Source organism: Gasterosteus aculeatus, chromosome 21 (genome assembly GCF_964276395.1).
Source record: "Gasterosteus aculeatus chromosome 21, fGasAcu3.hap1.1, whole genome shotgun sequence".
NCBI lineage: Eukaryota > Metazoa > Chordata > Actinopteri > Perciformes > Gasterosteidae > Gasterosteus > Gasterosteus aculeatus.
This window is the reverse complement of record NC_135708.1, coordinates 1994997-2017318: the sequence shown is the minus strand read 5'-3', so window position 1 is coordinate 2017318 and position 22322 is coordinate 1994997. Positions and strand designations below refer to the sequence as shown.

General features: G+C 45.3%; 2 protein-coding genes across 6 annotated transcripts in view; both read right to left on the bottom strand.

Moving 5' to 3' along the window:
• Window positions 1-9834, bottom strand: part of LOC144390289 (protein NLRC3-like) — a 44260-nt gene extending 34426 nt beyond the window's left edge. Inside the window, exon 1 of one of the 3 annotated variants that reach the window (XM_078096776.1) lies at window positions 9365-9834. The gene's annotated coding sequence lies outside the window, so the exon portion shown is untranslated. The remainder of the gene's footprint in view (window positions 1-9364) is intronic. The other 2 variants (XM_078096777.1, XM_078096778.1) reach the window with 2 other exon arrangements.
• LOC144390299 (protein NLRC3-like) lies at window positions 1696-8060 on the bottom strand. Of its 3 annotated transcripts, XM_078096787.1 has the most exons (4): window positions 6259-8060; window positions 5994-6167; window positions 5197-5370; window positions 1696-4848 (listed from the first exon to the last, which is right to left on the bottom strand). In XM_078096787.1, exons 1-4 carry the CDS (start codon window positions 7779-7781, stop codon window positions 4575-4577), a joined length of 2145 nt encoding a protein of 714 aa, XP_077952913.1. In that variant the 5' UTR covers window positions 7782-8060; the 3' UTR covers window positions 1696-4574. The 3 variants fall into 3 exon arrangements, with proteins under 3 accessions (XP_077952913.1, XP_077952914.1, XP_077952915.1); XM_078096788.1 differs by lacking the exon at window positions 5197-5370 and having other exon boundaries at window positions 3180-4848; XM_078096789.1 differs by lacking the exon at window positions 5994-6167 and having other exon boundaries at window positions 3180-4848.
• Window positions 9835-22322: the final 12488 nt, after the last annotated feature.

Sequence of the window (22322 nt, the reverse complement as noted above, 5' to 3'; positions counted from 1 at the left end):
TGGATGCTTATTGACAGGAAACAGCAGAGAGCCAGTTAGCTGAGCCGTGATGCACAGGCTGAAGTTCTGTACCACAGCCTCACCAGACACCGACTTTGGTTTACATCCATAGATTGGCCTTTCCCTGCCATTGCACATCTGGATGAGCAGATGTACCAAAGGCATTACATCAAGTTGGATAATCAGTGTAAAAGCATCACTACAGAATATAGTGCAGTGAAGGAGCAGCAGGATGCACAAACCTACATATCCATGAGAGATGGATCTCACAGGTTAGTCGGCCTTTAAAGGTCAGTTACCTTTAACTCTTCAAGAACGTTGCAAACCAGCATCCGGAAGCTTCCCATCAGGGAGCCAGGAAGTAGTCGGTGACGGTCCTCATGCGTTTGTGCGTGAGGAGGTCGAGCCGAGCCATGAAACCTGGAGAAACGTCCACATAGAATCACCTTGGACCTTCATATCAGCCCTGGACATCATTATTTGATGGCCTGTTTAAACATGTACAGTTGTTTCCAATAAAAGTCATTTATTAACATTAGAGCCAAACAATTCTATTTCTGTTAAAGTAACACATGGAGTAAATGTTGTAAATGACATTATAGGGAATAAAAACACAAGTAACGCATATTCAATATTTCCTTGAGAGGTTTGCTGAACCATTAAAAAGCTTCTTGTTCAAAACAAACCTGATTATGTGAAATTAGATTTGATTTCACTCAACAGATTTAGAAAGATTTGAAGTTAAAATGGGCTCAAAAAGAATTACACATTCATATTTTCCTTCTTCACCTTGTTTTTATTATTGCTGATGAAGCGCACACACACATAAGGACACATTTGTCTCATATGGGGGGACAGATGAAAGAGCGTCTTATAAAATGTCTTCTTGAACACATAAAGATGAAGATTAAAGCCTAATTAGGAGCCAATATCTAAATGATCATCTATTGATTGAAGGAGCACAGCAGCATTAAGCTGAGCTCTTTCACACTTCCATCTGAGTCCCAGAGAGCTGTGGACCCCCCAGAGTCCAGACCAGCTCAGGTACCCCTCACCTGCTCCACCTGCATCTACACCCACATGAACCACCATCAGCTGTACAGACTGAACTATGTGGTGAGCAGAGAGGAAGGTTCTCCACCAGGAGGAGACTCTCCCTCCTGAAGAGGACACAGAGACACTGAGGAACCAGAACTGAACCAGAACCCAGGATAAAGAGGTTCAGTGAATGTGGTGCTGAAGGTGTGGAGGTGGATCAGTGTGTCAGAGGAGACTCTGTAGAAGGACAGAGAGCCAGCAGGACAGTCCACATACACTGCTACTCTACCAGAGGAGGAGGAGGAGGAGGAGGAGGAGGAGGTGATGGATGTTTCTGTCTTATTGTGACAGACAGAGTAACCTCCATCAGAGCAGATCAGACTCCAGGACTGATCATTGCATCCAAACACACAGTCACAACTGTTTCCTTTCCTCCTGATTCCTCTGTAACTCACTGATACATAAACTCTTCCTCTCCACTCGACCTCCCAGTAACAGCGACCAGTCAGACCAGTTCTACACAGCAGCTGAGGCCAGAAGTCAAATCTGTCTGGATGATCAGGATGTGACTGATCCTCCTCCACATGTGTCACCTTCCTGTTGTTGTCAGACAGTTTGAGTTGTGTGTTTACTGTGTTTGTGTCGATTGTGAGTTCACAGGAATCTGATGAGAGAACAAGACACAATACAGCTGCAGTTATTAATCATGTGTTCATCTACTGACACGTTGATGATGACATCACAGAGGTGAATGAGTGATGTCACAGTGTGAAGATGGTTGAATCTTCATGAATCAAAGCACACTTACACTTCCTCAGACCTGGTCTCAACCATCGGACTCCATCAGGCTCCACCCTGAAAGGAGGAGGGGGGTCAGAGCAGCATGGAGACATGGACATTACATCACTCTCACACACAGCTTTGTCCTTCATGTCCACATGGAGCACCTCTTCTTCTTCTACCACTACTTACAGACGACCACAGACTGTCAGTCAGGCGTCACACAGCGACGAGGTGCTGGAATATATTCATGAAGAAGATGAATGGATAACAAATAAGAAATGGACCTGTCACTGTACTTTCACCAGATGTGAATTCAAACGGGAGAAATGACGTCATGCTACAGATCAAGCTTCATGGGACGTGTGCAAAGGAACATTCACATTAAACTGTTTCATAAAGATAAAGCAGATACAGACCATTCAGTATTCACACAATGTGCATGTTTCCATGTTGTCCCCATTTGTGGACAATGTCTCTCCCTGTGGTTCGCTGGAGTCCCAAAACTTTACAAATGGCTTTGTCACCTTTTCCACACTGATGGATCTCAATGACTTTGTTCCTCATTTGTTCCTGAATGTCTTTGGATCGCAGCCTGATGTCTCGCTTGTGAGGATCTTGTGGTCTACTTCACTTTGTCAGGCAGCTCCTATTTAAGTGATTTCTAGATTGAGAACGGCTGTGGCTGGAGAAATGGAACTGGGCTTTCCAAAGATGTGATGAACCTCACTTCATTCATGTTTTCATCACTTTTTCACACAGAGCCATTTAGGTTTGGATTCTTTTCTCCCCTTAATGATAAAAACTGCATCACTACGAAACCAAGCATCCGACCTTCACGTCCTACACTGCTGCTGAGCGAGAGGACAAAGTCCAGCACATGGCAGCTAACCTGCAGGCTCAACAACAGTACTTTTACCCTGCTAACAACACACAAGAAAACGCTACAATAGCTAGCTATGAGGTAGCTCAACTCATAGCGCGCCGCGGGAAAGCTTTCTCAGACGGTGACTTGGTTAAACAGTGCCTCATTAAAGTCGCTGGAATAATGTGCCCTGAAAAGATGCAGGAATTCAACAACGTGAGCATGTCCACAAACACAATTGTGCGTTGAATCGAAGACTTGTCAGCCAACATACAGAATCAAGTGTCACATAAAGCTTGTGCTTTTGACTTTTACTCCATTGCATGTGATGAAAGATGCAACAGACGCCGCACAACTGTTCATTTCTTTGTGGGGAGTTGACGATGACTTTTGCATCACGGAGGAGCTGCTTGATCTTCGGAGTCTAAAGGGCACAACAACGGGTGAGGACATTTTTGAAGCCGCGTCAGGTGCAATTGACAAGATGGAACTTAAATGTGACGAGCTGTGTGGAGTTGCAACGGACGGGGCTCCCGCTATGACAGGCGAGCCCAAAGGAATGGCATCTATGGTGTGCGCCAAGGTGCCAGAGAGTGGAGGCGAGGCTGTAAAATTGCACTGTATCATCCACCAAGAAGCTCTCTGTGCCAAGACAGTCCAGCTTGGCGATGTGATGACCACAGTTGTGAAAACTGTCAACATAATTCGAGCACGAGGGCTCTACCACAGAGAACTAAGCTTTCCTATCTGATGTCGATGCTGAATACGGGGACGTACTCTATCATTGTGACGTGCGCTGGCTTAGTCGCGGCTCCGTGCTGAAGCGGTTTTATTCCCTTATTGCCTTTCTAGTTGATCTTACTGGTCATCTGAACTCACTGAACAAGAGCATACAAGGCAAAGACCAGCTTGTACCACAACTTTCTGTGCGAAGCTTCGTCTTTTTGAGACACAACTACGCAACTTCAACCTTGCGCACTTCCCTACGCTGTCCGAAATCAAACGTGCTCATCCAAAGGCCGACCTCTCTGCTAAAAAGGGGAAATATGTTTCTGTGATCACAACTCTTATGACACAATTCAATCAGCGCTTCCAAGATGTTTCTGTCATTGAGAAAGAAATCAAGCTGTTCTCAACTCCCTTCCTGCTGGATGCAGAAGAAGTGGAAGAGAGTCTGCAATTAGAACTCATCGAGATGCAGCTCCTCTCCCTACCCGACTTCTACCGGAGCTTGGAAAAGGCCAAGTTTCCTCTGGTGCGACGCCACGCAAAAAGAATGACCAGTCTGTTTGGCACAACATACATATGCGAGCAAACATTTTCTCTGTGAACTCTGAACAAAAGCAGATTGAGAACCAAAATGAGCGACAGACATCTCTGTGATGTCCTTCGCATCTCAACCAGCAAACTTACTCGTGACCTGCCAGCCGTCCTTCAGTCCAGAGCAGCATCACTGCTCCCATTAAGTGCAACACTGTTCCCATTGTAGGCGAGTTCAAATATATTACACAGTATTCATGTGTTCAAAAGCCCAATTACTTAATAAATGCAGTCAATTAAAGTTGATAACATTTTCTAAAACACGTTTGCTGATAAATGATTTGCATAAGTAGGTTAAATAAAGCCTTCCCTCTTCCCTCTAAAACCTGCAGCGTGACCACGTTGACTCATATCAACCCACCATGATGCCGTCAACGTGTCAGGAGACACTGTCCTCTCTTATAACGTGGAGACAAGACAAAGCTCCAGAGAAACAAGATTTTCATCACCTTCCTCCCTGTTCAGGCTCATCCTGGCTACTGTTCCTCACTACTTCTGTCTGTGTTGATTGTCTCATGTGGGACACAAACAGTTTGATGAGTCTCTGGTAGTTTGAGGTCAGCTTGGTGTGTCAGGGTCTTATTAACCAGGCTGACAGTGGGACAGAGAAAAGGTTTCCAGCTCTACCTCCTCTACCAGACGGATGGTCTGTGGCTGCAGCCTCTTCATACCTGAGAGTCTCCAGTCTCCAGTGAGGATCCTCCAGTCCAGCAGACAACAGCTTCACTCCTGAGTCTCCTGGATGATTGTAGCTCAGGTCCAGCTCTCTCAGATGGGAGGGGTTGGAGCTCAGAGCTGAGGCCAGAGAAGCACAGCCTTCCTCTGTGATCAGACAGCCTGACAGCCTGCAGACACACAGAATAAGACACATGTCACATGATCTGAGGAAGCTGTGAGGGCTGGAAGGTCACTGCAGTACTGAGATACTATCAGGTACAGAGGGGTCACATTAACATGGTTACTGACTGGTTTCCAGTCACAACTAAACACCCACTAATGTACATCAACAACCTGATAACATTACCACTAACTCCATAATGTCAAATATTTACATTATATTGAAAATAAACACATTTTATGGAAATAGTGGAAATTACATATTTGATTTAAATCATGCAAGCAGAAAGAATCTTATGTACGTCATAAATGTACCATTGATGTAAATAAAGACACCAAGTTTAACTTAATCTGACCCGAGAGTCTCCAGGTCACAATGTGGACTCTTCAATCCAGCAGAAAGCAGCTTCACTCCTGAATCCTGCAGGTGGTTGTTACTCAGATCCAGCTCTCTCAGACTAGAGGACTGGGAGCTGAGAACTGAGGACAGAGCATCACAGCTTCTCTCTGAGAGGTTACAGACACTCAGTCTGAAGAGAAAACAATCAACAAGAAAAATAACATTGGTGTTAAAATTAAATCCTATTTCATATGAAACCAGTTAAGTGTTTATACAAGTACTAGTGTAGAATAGACTACTAAAAAAGGAAAGTGATTAAAAATGATCTTTATTTGCTAATTTAATGTCAGTTACCATCTACACCTTAAATGAGCAACCATCAAACTCCAAGCAGATTGTCACTGAAGCGCCAGAAATCCAAGTTTCAGTCTCTTTTACACCTCTGCTTTTCCCATTTCCCTCAATGAACCATGTTAAAATGACATCACACAGCATGAATAAGAGGATTAATAGGACGACCCTGTGATGATTTATCGTGAGCCAACATTGTGTTTTAATTCCCTCCGTATCAAATGTGTTGTTTCCACAAGGATCCGTTGATGTGATGGAAACATACAGATTTTTGTCCCTAGTTTAGTCTCTTAGATTAGATCTTCTGGCTCCATAGATAAGGTTCATCTTCTGGTGGAAAAAGGTTTTTATGAAGTCTGAAATCCTGATGAACAATGATGATGTTCATGCTGTTCATTATGTTCATGAAATGTACCATGGATGTAAATAAAGACACCAAGTGGACATTAATTGAATCCTGACCTGAGAGTCTCTAGTTCACAGTGTGGACTCTTCAATCCAGCAGACAGCAGCTTCACTCCTGAATCCTGCAGGTGGTTGTTACTCAGATCCAGCTCTCTCAGATTAGAGGACTGGGAGCTGAGAACTAAGGACAGAGCGTCACAGCTTCTCTCTGAGAGGTTACAGCCACTCAGTCTGAAGAGAGGGACGAAGAAGAAGCAGTGAGTATAAAAGATGGCAGCATATTTAAGTTCTGATGTATGAATCTAACTCTCTCCGTACTTACAGAACTTTGTTGGAGGCTTTGACCACTGGCAGCAGCCTCAGAAGAGCCTCCTCTGAAGCAGAGTATTTCTTCAGGTCAAACACCTCCAGATCTTCTTCTGATGACAGTAAGATGAAGACCAGAGCTGACCACTGAGAAGGAGACAGTTCTTCTGTGGGGAGAAGTCCTGATCTAAGGAACCATTGGATCTCCTCCACTAGAGAAGCATCATTCAGTTCATTCAGACAGTGGAACAGATTGATGCTTTTCTCTGGAGACACATCCTCATTGATCTTCCCCTTGATGTACTGGACTGTCTCCTGATTGGTCTGTGAGCGACTTCCTGTCTGTGTCAGCAGACCTCGTAGGAGAGTCTGATTAGGTTCCAGGGAAAGACCCAGGAGGAAGCGGAGGAACAAGTCCAGGTGTCCAATAGGACTCTGTAAGGCCTTGTCCACAGCACTCTGGTAGAGACACATTGGGTCAGGATTGGGTTTAAAGCGTTTAGACACCAGGGAGGTTGTTTGTTCTTCTGACAGCAGATTGACACCAGAGCTGAAGAAGGTCAGATGGACATGAAGAGCAGCCAGAAACTCCTGAAAACTCAGATGGACGAAGCAGAACACCTTGTCCTGGTACAGTCCTCTCTCCTCTCTAAAGATCTGAGTGAACACTCCTGAGTACACGGAGGCTGCTCTGATATCGATGCCACACTCTGTCAGGTCGGATTCATAGAAGATCAGGTTGCCTTTCTGCAGCTGATCAAAGGCCAGTCTTCCCAGAGACTCGGTAATCTTCCTGCTCTCTGGACTCCAGTGTGGATCCGTCTCAGCTCCTCCATCGTACTTGACCTTCTTCACTTTGGACTGAACCACCAGGAAGTGGATGTACATCTCAGTCAGGGTCTTGGGCAGCTCTCCTCCCTCTCTGGTCTTCAACATCTCCTCCAGAACTGTAGCAGTGATCCAGCAGAAGACTGGGATGTGGCACATGATGTGGAGGCTTCGTGAGGTCTTGATGTGGGAGATGATGCTGCTGGCCTGCTCCTCATCTCTGAACCTCTTCCTGAAGTACTCCTCCTTCTGGGGGTCAGTGAACCCTCTGACCTCTGTCACCATGCTGACACACTCAGGAGGGATCTGATTGGCTGCTGCAGGTCGTGTGGTGATCCAGAGGCGAGCAGAGGGAAGCAGCTTCCCCCTGATGAGGTTTGTGAGGAGCACATCCACTGAGGAGATCTCTGTGACATCAGTCAGGATCTCATTGTTGTGGAAGTCCAGAGGAAGTTGACACTCATCCAGACCGTCAAAGATGAACACAACCTGGAACTCTTCAAACCTGCAGATTCTTGCTGCTCTGGTTTCACTGAAGAAGTGATGAACAAGTCCCACCAAGCTGAACTTCTTCTCTCTCAGCACATTCAGCTCTCTGAAGGTGAATGGAAATGTGAACTGTATGTCCTGGTGGTCTTTGTCTTCAGCCCAGTCCAGAGTGAACTTCTGTGTTAAGACTGTTTTCCCAATGCCAGCCACTCCCTTAGTCATCACGGTTCTGATTGGTTCCTCTCCTCCAGCTGAGGCTTTGAGGAGGTCTTCTTGTCTGATGGTTGTTTCTGGTCTGGCTGGTCTCCTGGATGCTGTTTCAATCTGTCTGACCTCATGTTCTTCATTGACCTCTGCAGTCCCTCCCTCTGTGATGTAGAGCTCTGTGTAGATCTCATTCAGAAGGGTTGGGTTTCCTGCTTTAGCGATCCCCTCAAACACACACTGGAACTTCTTCTTCAGGTTGGATTTGAGTTCACGCTGACAAACTGCAGCAGGAAGTCCTGGATGAAGACAACAAAGAAGATCAATGAGTCACAGAATAGATTTCAACATGTCCTTTCCTCAGAGAATAACTATGAATATATTCTGTCCATCTCTGGAGACATTAGTGAAGGTCTCATGTATCAGCACGGTAAGTCTGTAGAGAAATCCTCTTACTGCTCTGCAGACGCTCAGCCAGCTCCTCCTGCTTCATTCTCCTCAGGAAGTGCACTGAGATCTTCACAAAGGCCTCTCTGCTCCTCCTCTGCTCTTCATCCAGCACCTCCTCATCCTCTTTCTCTAAGCATTCTGGGTAATCTGAACTCATAAACTTCTGGATCTTCTTCAGCTCGTTCTTCACAAAAGTGAGGATGTTCTCCTCCAGCAGCTGGAACAGAACATTCTATGAATGACACCAACTAGAACATGGAAGCCACCATCAGGTCCATGTTGGACAGACGGACAATCCATTGGTCTACAAAGTGCAGTATGGAGATGATGGTGAACTGAGAGATGTTAAAGTAGTTGTACATGTACACACCATGAAGATGGAGTCCAGGTGTGTTTGATGTGGCTGGGCAGACGGACTTGTGGGAACCTCTGAGCTCTCCTGGTCCTCTCTGTGGAGGAACATGAACCATCAGCTCACATGGCGTTTGGACCATCAACATCAATACAACATTAGTTAAAGATATTGGCTTCTGTCATGATTGATCATGATGGAAACCAGATGCTGAAGACTGTCGATGATGACGGACAGTTTATTAGTTGAGTGACAGTTAGTCATCAGTTTCATCTGGTTTTAGTTCCTACTGTGGGTCATAAAAACAACGTCTGCAGACCTCTGCATCTGGTCCAAAGTCCTATGGAACTACTCCAAACCTCTTTAGTCCGTCCCCTGACCTCTAGAAGTCTCCTTAGATCTCCTGAAACTAGTCTTTGGACCTTTTCACAGAGTCTACTGACGATACTTTGTCCAAACCTCTGCATGGAGTCCAGAGACCACGTCAGCTGGTCCACAGAGCACTGAGTTTATTCTAATCATATGTTCAGTCCCAGTCATCTGTCTCCAGAAACCTGCAGCTGTCTCCAGATGTGACCTCTGCTGATCCTGATGTGGAGGAACTAGCTCACATTGTGTTTACATCTGAGGATGTTTATGGTTAATGATTCACACTTAAACACACACAGACCAGTTAGATGAAGATAATGAGTTCTGTCATGATGGATCGTCATGGAAACAACACTTTAAACAATGAAAAAACATTTATGTAATTCATGACTGAGGATCAGAACAGTTCTTCATCTGTTTAAGAACTTACTCTGTGTCATAAGAACGTCGTCCATCGTTGAAATTAATCCAATGACCTTTAGACCGATGACTCTTCATGGACACACATCTGGGTTCAGGAGACTTTCCTCTCTGCTGATGTGAACTGAAAGAAACACTGAGATTACATCATCACGTCATCATCTAATCATGAAGCATCAGCTCACATGGTGTCCGTCCTCACAGAGACCAAAACAAGGTAAAGGTCCATGACGTGAGGTCTGGATGTGGACCACATGACTCCCTGTAGTGGTTTAGGTCTACTGGTCCTGCTGGTCCCACTGAGAATCAACAGCTCAGTCTTTCAGCTCACTGTTTTCTTCACCAGTCAGTTTGGTTTAGTCCCAACAGGTCTCACCAAGTCCTCCATGGAGCTCTCCCTCCCTCACTGGACACTGCTGAAGGGCCCTGGACCAAGAAACCCAGAACCTCCACCAGAGAGTCTGGTAGAAACACCTCATCATCAGCCTGAGACCCTCACCTTGCATCAACAGAGGGACCAACATCTTTGAATTTTAGAGGAGGATCCATAGACCGGTTACTCTTCATGGACACACAGCTGGGTCCAGGTCCAGGTCCAGGTCCTGGTCTCTGATGGATCCTGGGTCACACATAAAGAGTCAGAGTCTGTCCAACTAAGTCTGATAGAAACATCTGGGCTCTTTCTCAATATGCGGCCTGTTCTCGGGGAGTCTTCTTGAAATGACCCGCTGGTATTCAAGTTATACATGAGATGAAACTATACTATAATTCGGCTTATACACATACAGTATATATGTATATATACACATGAGATATAGACTATAACTAGGCTGCGTGTTCTTAACGTTTAATCTGTTGTCAGACTGATGTTCGTTCACCAGTAACGTTTCGTCTCTTTGAGATCAGAGTTTAGATTCATATCTGTTTAAATTAAACTTTAACATCTTGTCTGTATGCAGCTTGTTATTGTCTATTATTGTGCATTCAAAGGGACTCTGAGCTGTAATAATAATAAACGCATTTTTTCCAAATATGAATTATTGAGTACAGTAATCCCTCGTTTATCGCGGGGGTTACGTTCCGAAAATGACCCGCGATAAGTGAAATCCGCGAAATAGAAAACTTTTTTTTTTTTTACAATTAGCAACTATTACATGTATACAAATACAGTGACTCGCGTGTAGGCCGTTTCACTGCTCTTCAGACTGGGCCGCTGCATCCTGACTGCGCTCTGCAGTGTTCTCTTCTTCTGAAGCCCGCGGTGCAGGTGTGTTTGTTCGGGAGAAGAACATAGTGATAGGCAGCTGTTGTCGCTCTTTTTTCTTCTTTGCAAAAAGATCCTTGTACACCGACATGCCACCATCGATTACGTTGGAGAACTGTAATGAACGGCTCGGGAGTGAGTTTTTAGCGAATCAGAATGCAGAGCACAATGCACCAAAAAAAAAAAAATGCAATATGAAAATCCGCGAAATAGCGAATCCGCGATAAGTGAACCGCGAAGTGGCGAGGGATCACTGTATTTCTCCGTAAGATCTTTCACGTGTGGTCATCTACATGCAATGAAGTGAAAATGTTTCTAGTTGTTTCCTTGTTTGACCGTGTAAGTGTTCCCCTGAGGTTAATCACTAATGATGTCCCCCATCTTACTGCAGCCTCATTGATCACTGTATCATAGACATTAAATACTATGAGGTTCATCACTATTGATGTGGACACACAGACGAGCTTCAGCTACAATTTAAATAAAACTTACATTCATTTACAGTTGTGTGTTTGTGCATTTAACTGGACGAGGACACTGATTATCACCCTCTTCATGTTTGAACTGTAGGTTATATTAACTAAAATAACATTAATTGATTCATTGTTGTTGCTCAAACCGTCTCTGTACTTTATGAAACATTTATAAAGCTGATGCAGTGTGATGTGATACATCATCATCCGTCATCATCCGTCTCAGGTATTGAGGAAGGACCCTCATCATCAGCCTGAGACCCTCACCTTGCATCAACAGAGGGACCAACATCTTTGAAGACGAGAGGAAGCCCCATAGACCGGTTACTCTGCATGGACACACAGCTGGGTCCAGGTCCTGGTCCTGGTCTCTGATGGATCCTGGTCACACACATAGAAGCAGAGTCAGTGAGTCAGAGACGTTGGGACATGGAGACGAGTGGAGGACAGTTGGAGATGGTCCTCTCACCTCTGAGCTTTGGTCTGGCTGTCATGTTCCCCACACAGAGGGGCTTCAGAGGGAGGGACTCCGTCCTCTGGGTCCTCAGCCTGATTCATAGCAGAGTCCACACCTTCACACCTTCACACCAACCTGCTGGCAGAGCTCACACGTTATTATCTTCATCAGGACAAACACACAGAGCTCATTCACCTCAACACTAAAACTCTCATGGGACACTTTGTGTTGTTGTCTTGAGACAACATGTCAAGAGACGTCATTTTAAATTCTCATCCTATAAATGTCGTGTTTCTTTTAAGCGCTTTCCTTTGGCAGGAGGCAGCGGTCCATCAGGACGTTATTTATGTTAAATCACTATATAGGCCACTAAAACTCAGCATGCAGAATGACTACATGAGATATGTATCATATATCGCTACGTTTAGCCGCTAGCAAGACACCTCGTTAGCAATGTTAATAAGCTTGTTATAGCACGCTCGTACATTGATGCTACTATTAAGGGCTCTCGCGATGGCTTCTTTGTAATGTTACTGTGAGCTACAGAGCTGACACTTTTTCACTAAACCTTGGAGTGAGATGTTGTCAGGGATGAAGCGGCAGCCGACAGCAGAAACATGAACATGCAAAACAACCTACAATCTCACTCATGTGGGCCTTTATGATCATGAGGTCAGAATGCACACAATTGTACCAAATACACACCTGATGCAATAGGCTACAAGCGACTAGATCACCACTCTTTGCTGTCCTGCTCCTAAATGGTGGAAGGAGGTCTCTGAAGACATCAGGACCACAGAGAGCCTTCACATCTCCAGACTACAGACACACCTCTTCACACTCTACCTCCACTAACACACTAACTACCTGTAGCACTTACATTGGACTTATAATGGTTCTTATCTACAGCTGTAAAGTTGTAAAGTGGCTTATTTGATGAAAGTGCACTTTGTTGTTTCTTGTTCTTCTGGGTTTGTGTCCTTATGGTTGAAACGCTCTTATTGTAAGTGGCTTTGGATAAAAGCGTCAGCTAAATGACATGTAATGATTTAAAAGATGAACATTAGCACTCATCTTCCAGCAGATGGAGCTGTGCTGTTTCTCCTCTTCATCTCCTTCAGAGTCCAGAAGTCAGTAAAACAGTCCAGTATCACATGACATGTGTCGTGGTCAAATATGTTAGAACATAATGATCACTTTTAGCATAAGATTGTCTATATTGAAGCTTGACGTGTGAAAAGCAGAATGACCCAACGTTTCCATTTGCAGCGGAGTCTAAAGAAAGGAGGGCGAGTCAACTTGCTCTCACACAAACGCTGGAACAAAGGAACTGTCTGTTACTTCATCTCAACCTTCATATCTCACTTTGCAATTTGTCATACTGGCCACTGGAGACGACCTTCATGTGTGTGTATAAAAGCTCAGCGCTGCTCGGAGACGCGTCTCCACAGAGCTCTGTAATACGTGCGCGTGTATTTGACCTCCTGCTAGCAAGAAATCAATTGACTTTTACAACTTTGATCATTCAGCAAGACTTTGTTTTTATTAGATAACATAGAAATAAATGATTCTCTTCTCCAGAACTAGTTACAATGAAATATTCCACAAGAGTGTTGCTCGGTGTACCGGTACTAGAAATACTAGCGACGTGTCGGTCGCCAACGAACCGGCTCTGAGAGCGACTCTTTGACGCGAACGACGGGAGCCGCTTTGTTTCTCTCGCTCTCAAGCCGCATTTGATTGGTCAATATGCGTGGGGGCGTGTCTCTCTCAAGCTGCATTTGATTAGTCAATATATGTAGAGGCGTGTCTCTCTCTCTCTCCAGCCACATTTGATTGGTCAATATGTGCCCTGAGCACAGGGCGGAGGGGCGGGACTTACACACACAGCAGCAGCAAACAGGGAGGAGTCAACAGAGAAACAGAGCGGTAAAATAAAAGTTACGAAAGTGTGTCAACAGGTAACGCAGCAAAATCTGGACACATGTCAATGACATTGATCCATCTAATGCAGAATGTAGAGTCTGCAAGACTAAAATCTCTATCTTCTCCAAAACAGGGCAGATCATTTCAGAGAGAAGAAACAGGATCAGCCCCTCAAAGCGGAGCCACTTGGTCTCAATGTAAATCTTCCCTGAAGGACAAAACTCTGCATGCTGACTTTTTTTCTTTTTGTTTTACACATTTAATTTATATTTTGTTGTGTGAATCTGTAAGCTTCTGTATGTTGTTTCACTTTAAATTTGTTAAGTATTAAAAAGTTTAAAATAATTAAAAGTTAGTCAAGTTCATTTGTAAATAGTTAAACATTTGTTTTTGCACTAATTTATTTTTTATCACTCTGTAGAGTGAATAAATGTTTATATAAAAACATTTGATAAGTGTTTTTTTTACATTAGTAATTCATTTTGCGCATAATTTTACATTATTGTTGGTGATAAATTAATTTAAGCACCAAAAAAAATCAGAAGAGCCATTTGGGAGCCGAAAGAGCCGATTCTCTAAAAAGAGGCGTAATTCCCATCACTACCGGGTAAAAGAGGACGTCTGCTTTGTCTCTGACTTCTGGCCCTGATCTGCTTAGAGGGCGTGGCGTCACGTGAGGGGCGTGTCCTCAACTGTGTTGCTTTCAGGAAACGTCGGCACTGTGAGAACTATGAATCCACACTTTCTATCCACCATATTCACATTTCAACTTTGATAAACACGACCTTTTTAAACAGATGTGAAGAAAGAGAAGAACGTTTAATCTCACAGAACCAAAACACGTGATGGTGGGCTCGACATGTGGACGTAAAACCGGACCAGAACCAGTACCGGAAACCATTATTTAGGGTATATATCATGATGAAATACATCAACGCGTTATCTTTTTTTTATTCGGCAGAGTCCTGACTACAATAAGCTGGAATCCACATTAAAATACTCCAAACACACCTTTAGCTGGTGGGGAAGAGTCACATATGACGTGCAGGTTTGTCCACAACCTTTGGACCGAGTGGGACATTTTGTCTGTGCTTGAAGCTCGCGGACGTTGGAGCCAAAGAACAGCAGCGAATCGGTGGATTATGAATCATTGAGTGAGACAAAGCCTGCAGAGTTACTGTGAAACACACAGCGAGCCAGCAGAGACACACACACACACACACACACACACACACACACACACACACACACACACACACACACACACACACGTCTTACCTCTGCCGCTTCTCACGGGAATTATGGATTTAATCTGCTGTTTCTGCAGTGAGGAAAGTCCCCGAGCCGCTTCACTTCCTGCTTTATGTGTGAGACGTGAAACCGCCTCTTTCTCATGAAGAGTGGAAGTCATGTTGACTTCTTGAGGTGTGCGCATGCGCAGGCTCCCTGGTCGTTTGGTACAGTGACGTCATGAACCCTGTCGGTGTCTTCTTGTCAAAGCGACCAGCGACCTTATCTGGTTTCACTGGAGACTTTTGTGGCGTCTGACGTGAAAGCTCGTGTTGTTCTGCAGTTTCTGTCCTCAGAGTCTCACAGGAAGTCCGCATCTGGCCGAGAACGGTCATACTACCCGGATGTGACTCGCCCCGCCCATTTCACCCACAATGCATCGGAGCAGACACTTGTGAGCGCCAAATATCCCAGAATGCATTTCACCTCAGCAACAGGCAGCGACGCCAGAGGGAAATAATACAACGTTATATTTAATCCACGTGATGTGACTTTGGGACTTTTCAGGCAGCGAGTCAGTTGTTTGAGCGACTCGTCTGTAGTCAGTTTGTCCACATTGAGAACTAGAGCTTGTGAGATGCATGAACTGGTAAAATATATTATAACATTGTTTTGCGTTAAAGCCGTTCTCCAGTGTCCTGTATTTGACCCTGATGTGCAACGAACAACATGTTACAGAATGATAGTTTGCAGCTGTGTCCTGAGAAGGGAGGGTGGTCGCCTCGATCTCATAGACCAGCGATTCCCAAAGTGTGGGCCGCGGCCCCCTGGTGGGCCGCGAAGGTACTGCAGGTGGGCCGCGAGAGGTCATTTACAATAAATAAATAAAAAATGTAATTTTCAATTTTGAAAAGTTTGAAATTAATATTAAATATTTATGATGCGGCACATTAGTTATGTGAAACATTAATTGATGAAGCACAAACAATTTAAATGGACAGATTAATAAAACAATAAGGCTCTCGCTGGAAACGGCTGCTCTTGTCTGCCTGTCGTTGGTCAACAAACGGGGCGCCCTCTTGTGGTATTAAAGTAAACATACCGCATTGTCCGCACTCCAAGGCGCACTTAAAAGGCTTTAATTTCCTCACAAAACCACAGTGCCTTATAGTCCGGAGCGCCTTATATATATGGATCAATTGGTTAATCGGTTGATCCATACTGGTTGTACACGGCGCTCAAGGCGCTCTGCCAAACATGCCAAAGCTCGTCTACGACGGCGAGATGCTGAGCGGCGCTCAAGCGCGTGAGATATGGAGCTGCTTTCAGGGCGCGTCGGAGAAACAAAGCTGTCGTTCTCGCCGAGCACTTCATGAGATTAAAGAGCGAGAGACGGCGCCCTTTTCTCTACAGCAGCTGAACCATTTTAACGGGTTTAATAAGTTATTCTAAAAGCAGCCGAAGATTTAAGGCGTGGATGGCGAGGGGGGCGGCGGGAGCAGACGCACCTCGCAGCATCGATCGGACCCTGAAAGCACCGTCTCCACCTCCCTACCCCCCATCCACCCGCCCCGACGCCAAACGTTTGACTGCTATGGCGGCAAATCACCAGCCGGTCTGCGAGCTGGACGCATCGGTCTTAATGTGCCGGTAATGATGGTAAATGATGCTTGTAGCTGGTTGTCATCTACGCTCCACTACGGTTACATAAAGGTGGCGTTTGTGTTTTCACAACGTTTTATCTCATGATTTAGACTTTCTATCCCCTTTCTTCAGTGCGGAAATGGGCTTCTATAGTTGTGTGAATGCATCACTCCAGCCAATCCAAAGACGGGGTTTGTAACCAATCAGGTGTAGAGACCATGTGACTGGCTCCGCCCCCTTACTGTCAGAAAGAACAACAGCGAGCGCGTAGAAAACTCCTTCGAGCGCGAGCAGAGATTCTCCTCGCGAGCAACGAAGCTCACGATTCGCACATGACTAATTCAGCTTCTTTCCGGGAGTTTTTTGTGCTTTCTCCCCTATCAGGTCTCCGTAGATCGTAGTTCCTTCTGGACCCTGGTCCTGACAGCTACCGTGGCCCTGCTGACGCGTGTTGTTGCCATCATCATCATTATTATTTTAGATATTAATCATGTTACTGTACTCGTAAACCAACATTACCCTCTCCTAAAATCTCTGTGCTCTCCCTCCCCACAGGCTTCTGTAGATGGTGGTTCTATGTGATGGTGGTTCTATCTGATGGTGGTTCTATGATGGTGGTTCTATGTGATGGTGGTTCTATGTGATGGTGGTTGTCCCTGCAGTGGTCCTGCTGTGCGTCTGGTTTACTACTCACAGTTACTTGAATCATTTCTGTCATATAGTCTCATGTATTATACATTGTTCATTCTGTACACATGACATCATTGTAGTCTGTCCATCAGGAGACGGATCCTCCTCTGACGTTCTCACTAAGGTTTCTTCCCTTTTTCCCTCTTGGAAGGGTTTTTTCATTTTTTGGGGAGTGTTTCAGGATCAGGACGCCTCGTATTTATTTTGTCAGATGTAGCGCACCAGTTTGCATGTTAATGTCCTGCAGTGTCAGACCCACGGAGTACACGTGACTCGTTTTAATCAGACTCTGGTTATGGTGTCGGGCCTCGGGTTTCCACACCAGAACTGCTTTATCCCCTGACAGACGTCGGTGGAGTTTCCCTCCCGACTCCAGTTGAGCCCGAAGAGCACTTTCTGTTCCCCTTTTGACTATTTGCCTTGTTTGTTTTTTTCTTTTTCCCTTCCCAGGTCGTATGGGAAATACAATCATTGGCTACAAATCAAACTGCTGTGCTTGTGCATTTGGGTCGACCTACTACTCCCCCTAACATGGACGTAACGGATCGGAGGAGAACACACAGAGAATGAGGAAGGACACCAGGAGAACAGAACGCACTGTAGAGCAAACGCTCATATTTATTTTACCCAGTAAGTATTAGGAAGTCTGTCTGGAGACGGAAATTTGTCATTCCAGCAGTAAAATACTTTCACTTCACTTTTCAATTCACTGCTGATGCATTTGGACCTGACAGTGTGTCTCATGTAGGCTGAGCTGCTCTTGACACTGTGGAAGTACAGAGTGGGAACATTAGACTGCAAACTGAGAAATCCACTTTTATCTGTCTCAAGTGTCACAAACAAGACTACACAACTCGGTCTCAACACACACGCGCATTGTCTAAACCCTATTTGGATAGGAGAAGATGCACGCCTCAGTGAGCTAATCTATTCCTTGAATGCTCCTCATCTGGTGGTGTTGTTATCAAATTGTGGATTTCAAGGAATAATACATCCTTCTGCAGAAGGCTTCAGCACTCACCCACCTGGAGGTGTCACCTCATCGAGGCAGGGTGTCACGGTTTGGGTTCTGTTTTATTTTGTAGTTTTGGGCCTCTGGGTAACTTCCAGTGTGAATTTCGTCGCCGAAAACTATGGCGAAAATTTTTCGTTAACGAAGCTTTTTTCCATGACTAAGACGAGACGAAAACGATCTTAAAAAATAAAAACTATGACTAAATCTATTCTAACTTTTCTTAACGAGACGAACATGTTGGTGGTTGACAAAGTCACGATACTTTTTCCCCCTAAATCTGCACGCAGCCGACAGACAGACAAAGTACAGCGGATATTAACGCGTCATGATGACGTCATCCACCAACCCAGAACGCGCGCAGCGGTGCTTCTTGTGCACCGACTACGGACCGCGACAACTATTTTACGCTTCGGCGAGTTTGAACGTGGCTTCCTTAGTTTAGCTCGGCTGTCTCGGGTTAGCTGCCTGTTAGCTGACTGTTAGCTGACTGTTAGCTGACTGTTAGCAGACTGTTAGCAGGCTGAAGCCGCGCTGCTTCACAGAAACATGAAGACGCGTTTAAAGACTGTCGGACCTTTCTGCTCTGTTCTCTGGCGACGGCAGGCAGCGTTTCCTCGCTGGATGAGACGCTCCGTCACAAACGCGTCTAACGTAATAAACTCATTGCGGGTTCTGAAGCCTCACGCGTTTCTACTGTAGTTCACGCGCCACATCGTGAGAAGACGTTAAACCGTCTCGGCCACCGTACGTTCGTTACTAAGCAACATAGAGGCGCCACACACGTGACCGGTGGCCGTGTCAAAAGCGTTGCAAGTAAACAGACAAAGACAACAGAGTGCTGTGTTTAGATCCCTGGTCCTCATGAAGTTGTTACACCTTTGCCAATTTGTTAAATTGCCTTGCAAATAAATGCTTTGCTATTTGTAAAATCCAAATCTTTTCACTTCCACCATTTGTTCTTGGCCCGGCTCCTCCGTCACATTTTACAACCGAGTCAAAACGTTTGCCGACCTGCTGTAGACCTGTCCTAGGAGGGACGTCTATAGACCTGTCCTAGGAGGGACATCTATAGGCCTGTCCTATGAGGGACATCTATAGACCTGTCCTAGGAGGGACATCTGATGGACAACCAAGTACTGCAAGCTAGACGATTATGCAGTTGTAGACACAACACAGGGGTCCCTGGGCCTGAGAAGGGAAGAAAATGAGTTTAATAAAGCTATTAAATGGGACTAAAACTAGACTAAAACTAAGAAGGATTAAAATGACTAAATGTGACTAAAACTAATGTGCATTTTTCGTCGAAAGACTAAGACTAAATCAAAAATAGCTGCCAAAATTAACACTGGTAACTTCACTTCCTGCCTTGTCCTGTGATTGGCTGCGTGTCATGATTGTTTCCACCTGTGTCCAATCACCTGCACCTCCCAGTGTATTTAAGCCGTGTGCGTCTCGTGTCACGTCATTGATGAATGTTCTGGAAGTTCAAGTCTGAGGCCACATTTACACATATTTACAGTATTTACAGAAACAAATATTTCTGTTTCTGTTCATATGAACCCGCATGAATACGTCCCCGGGCGCCATCATAACTACGCCAAACCTGTAGTCGGCAGTGTAACGAGAAGGATAAAGACAAACCAATCAGAATTCTCAAAACCAACAACAAGTCGCATACTGTGACGTTTAAAAACCTAAAACTCCGTTGGACCGAGTTCACGCGCAAACACAAAATCTGAGTTTTCAGAAATCTCCACTTTGGCCGTAGTTTTTAGAAACGATCGTTTTCCGTGATAAAACCTCAGTTTTTGTGTAAATGAAACAAACGTTTCCCCATCGTGTCAACGGGGTCTGAGGGTTCCTGGTTCCTGTCTGCATTTTTATCCCTTGGCCTTTTTTTGATTTGAAGTCTTGACTATCAGTCTTTTAGTTTCTCAAAGCTCTGCGTCTGGGTCCTGCCTTCCCCGCCACGTGACACACGGCTGGGAGGCTTGAAGCTGCCGTTTTGACGCCAGCCCGGTCGGCTCGGATGTCACCTTGTGGCCGACTACAGCTTTTCGCTCAAAGGGGGCGGCACGCCCGCTGCCAACCAACCTATCCAGCTGTCCCAGTTTGACCCTCCATCGGGGGGGAGACTACTGTACCCGGTTGCGCTCTAAGGGCTTAGATACCGTAGGACTGATCTCAGGACGACACCAGAACTTCTAGCCTGTGGAGGTCACCTGAGGTCACAGGTGACTTTGCTGTTATAAAATACTCAACCTGCGCAGCCACGAGACAAAAGACATGTGGTCATCCAGGATTCAGAGAACCGTAGTTACTCACGTAACTTTTGTTTTGTATTGATATCATCTTCATTCCAGTTGTTGTGACTTTATCAGAAGAACTGACAGATGTTGAGATTAAATACAACTCGAGTTCCAACCACTATTTAGCTGCTTGTAAGTGATGGGTGGAGATGTTCTTGCCATCCATTGGTCCTTGTAACTCACTGCACACCTGCACATATATTTCAAACACAGAACTGAATCTCAACATTGAAAAAAGCTTCACTGCCACCCAGTGGGGGGAGTGCAAATCTACACTCACAGGTACACCGGGAGTCCCTGGATCTCCATCTGTGCCTCGCTCCCCCTGCAGAGACATACATCATGATTAGACGTTTTTTTGCACACGTGCTGGTTTGGCTTTGCGTGAAAAGGTCATGATTACTACTATCAGCCAATAGGAGCGGCCCGGGGAGGGACAGGGGGGGAATTGGCTACTGGTGACCTTTAACAAGCCGGACTTTCCATCTCTTTTCCTGCAGCACTGTCACACAGCGCTCCTTCCTCTGCTCCTGACGCCTCTTTTCAATTACAGCGCGTAAGAAGGAAGCGACTGAGTAACGGAGCTCATCGCTTCCTCTGTGTTGATGCTCAGACGTTTGATGTCTTAATGATGTGAGATGGACTTTATGTAGTATATCTACTGTCAGTCTCTTAATATAAGGTATGATATGACAATGGAAGATTATACAAAGCCATTGAGACCCTTAAGTCCACACAGCTGTAAAGGGATTACTGTAATTATGTTTAAACAGGCCGAGTGTCATAATGTGTCTGTTTACAGAGGAGGTATTATTTTATTGTATTGTGTGTGTGTGTACTGTACCTGATTTAGTTGTGGTTTAATTAAGGACATGATTCTACCCTGTCAGCCGCATGGGGAGTGACCAGAGACGCACAGGACGCCGGCAAAGCCACCAATCAGGATCAGGGCGCCTCCTATTTATCAGCTTTCACGCACGGCTTTTGAAGTGAGACGGACGACCTTCAGCACCATTGAAATGAATCATGTCATCTAAGCAACGTATGAACAAGTACATATCATAGCAGCCATTACTATCTACAGTCCAACATGCAAACGAAGGCTATAAATCATTCATAGTGTCGTCTGTTACCATTCGTTCTAAACCATCCAGGTGTTATTTGAAATGGTGCATGTACCATAATAGAGGACTTTCACCTTGTGACCTTTGAACCCAGACAGTCCCGCGGCACCCGGCAGCCCTGGAAACCCCGACTCCCCTGCCGAGCCCTGTAGAAGTGAGAGTGTAAATCAATGGCTGCCATCGAAGAAACCACAGTGGTGCTGTTCTGCTGTGTTCCTCAAACTGGCCCATTTCACCCCACGTGTCCCACCATCATGTCCAAAGAGGAAGCACATACAGGGGAAAATAACGCTGGAGTTCTTTCCAGGTGTGTCTCTCCTATTGTGTGTAGAAACTTGCCAGCTGCTTCAGGGTCAGGGGTCGCCCTAAAGGTCACCGAGCCAGAAGCGACTTCCAACAGGAACAATCTGTACCCGTCACCAACCGATACAGGAACGCTTCACACTGTTCGTTAGTAAACGTATGTTCTGCAAATGAGTCCAGATAACTTTTTCCATCGAAGCTAGAAGCTAAAAACCCAAAACCCCAAAACCAATCGGTAGCACAGACGACGCTGAATGCAGCTGTACGGCGTTGGGGGGGTTCTAAGCCCATTGTCACTTCATCGCACTGCATGAAAAGTGGGATTTTCGTCAGTATGCGGCACTGTAAATTGTCGTGGAATTTCAGGTTTTTGTTTTCACAGACTAATCTCGCCTCATAATGAGGCGGTGACCTCGTATTTGCTCCGGGAAAAGTCCAGATTTAGACGACGTCATTGTGTGTAAGTGACACTGTTTCTCCTTCCTTGTTAAATGTTACTGTGACTTGAGTTTTTTGTATTCATACCACACTCA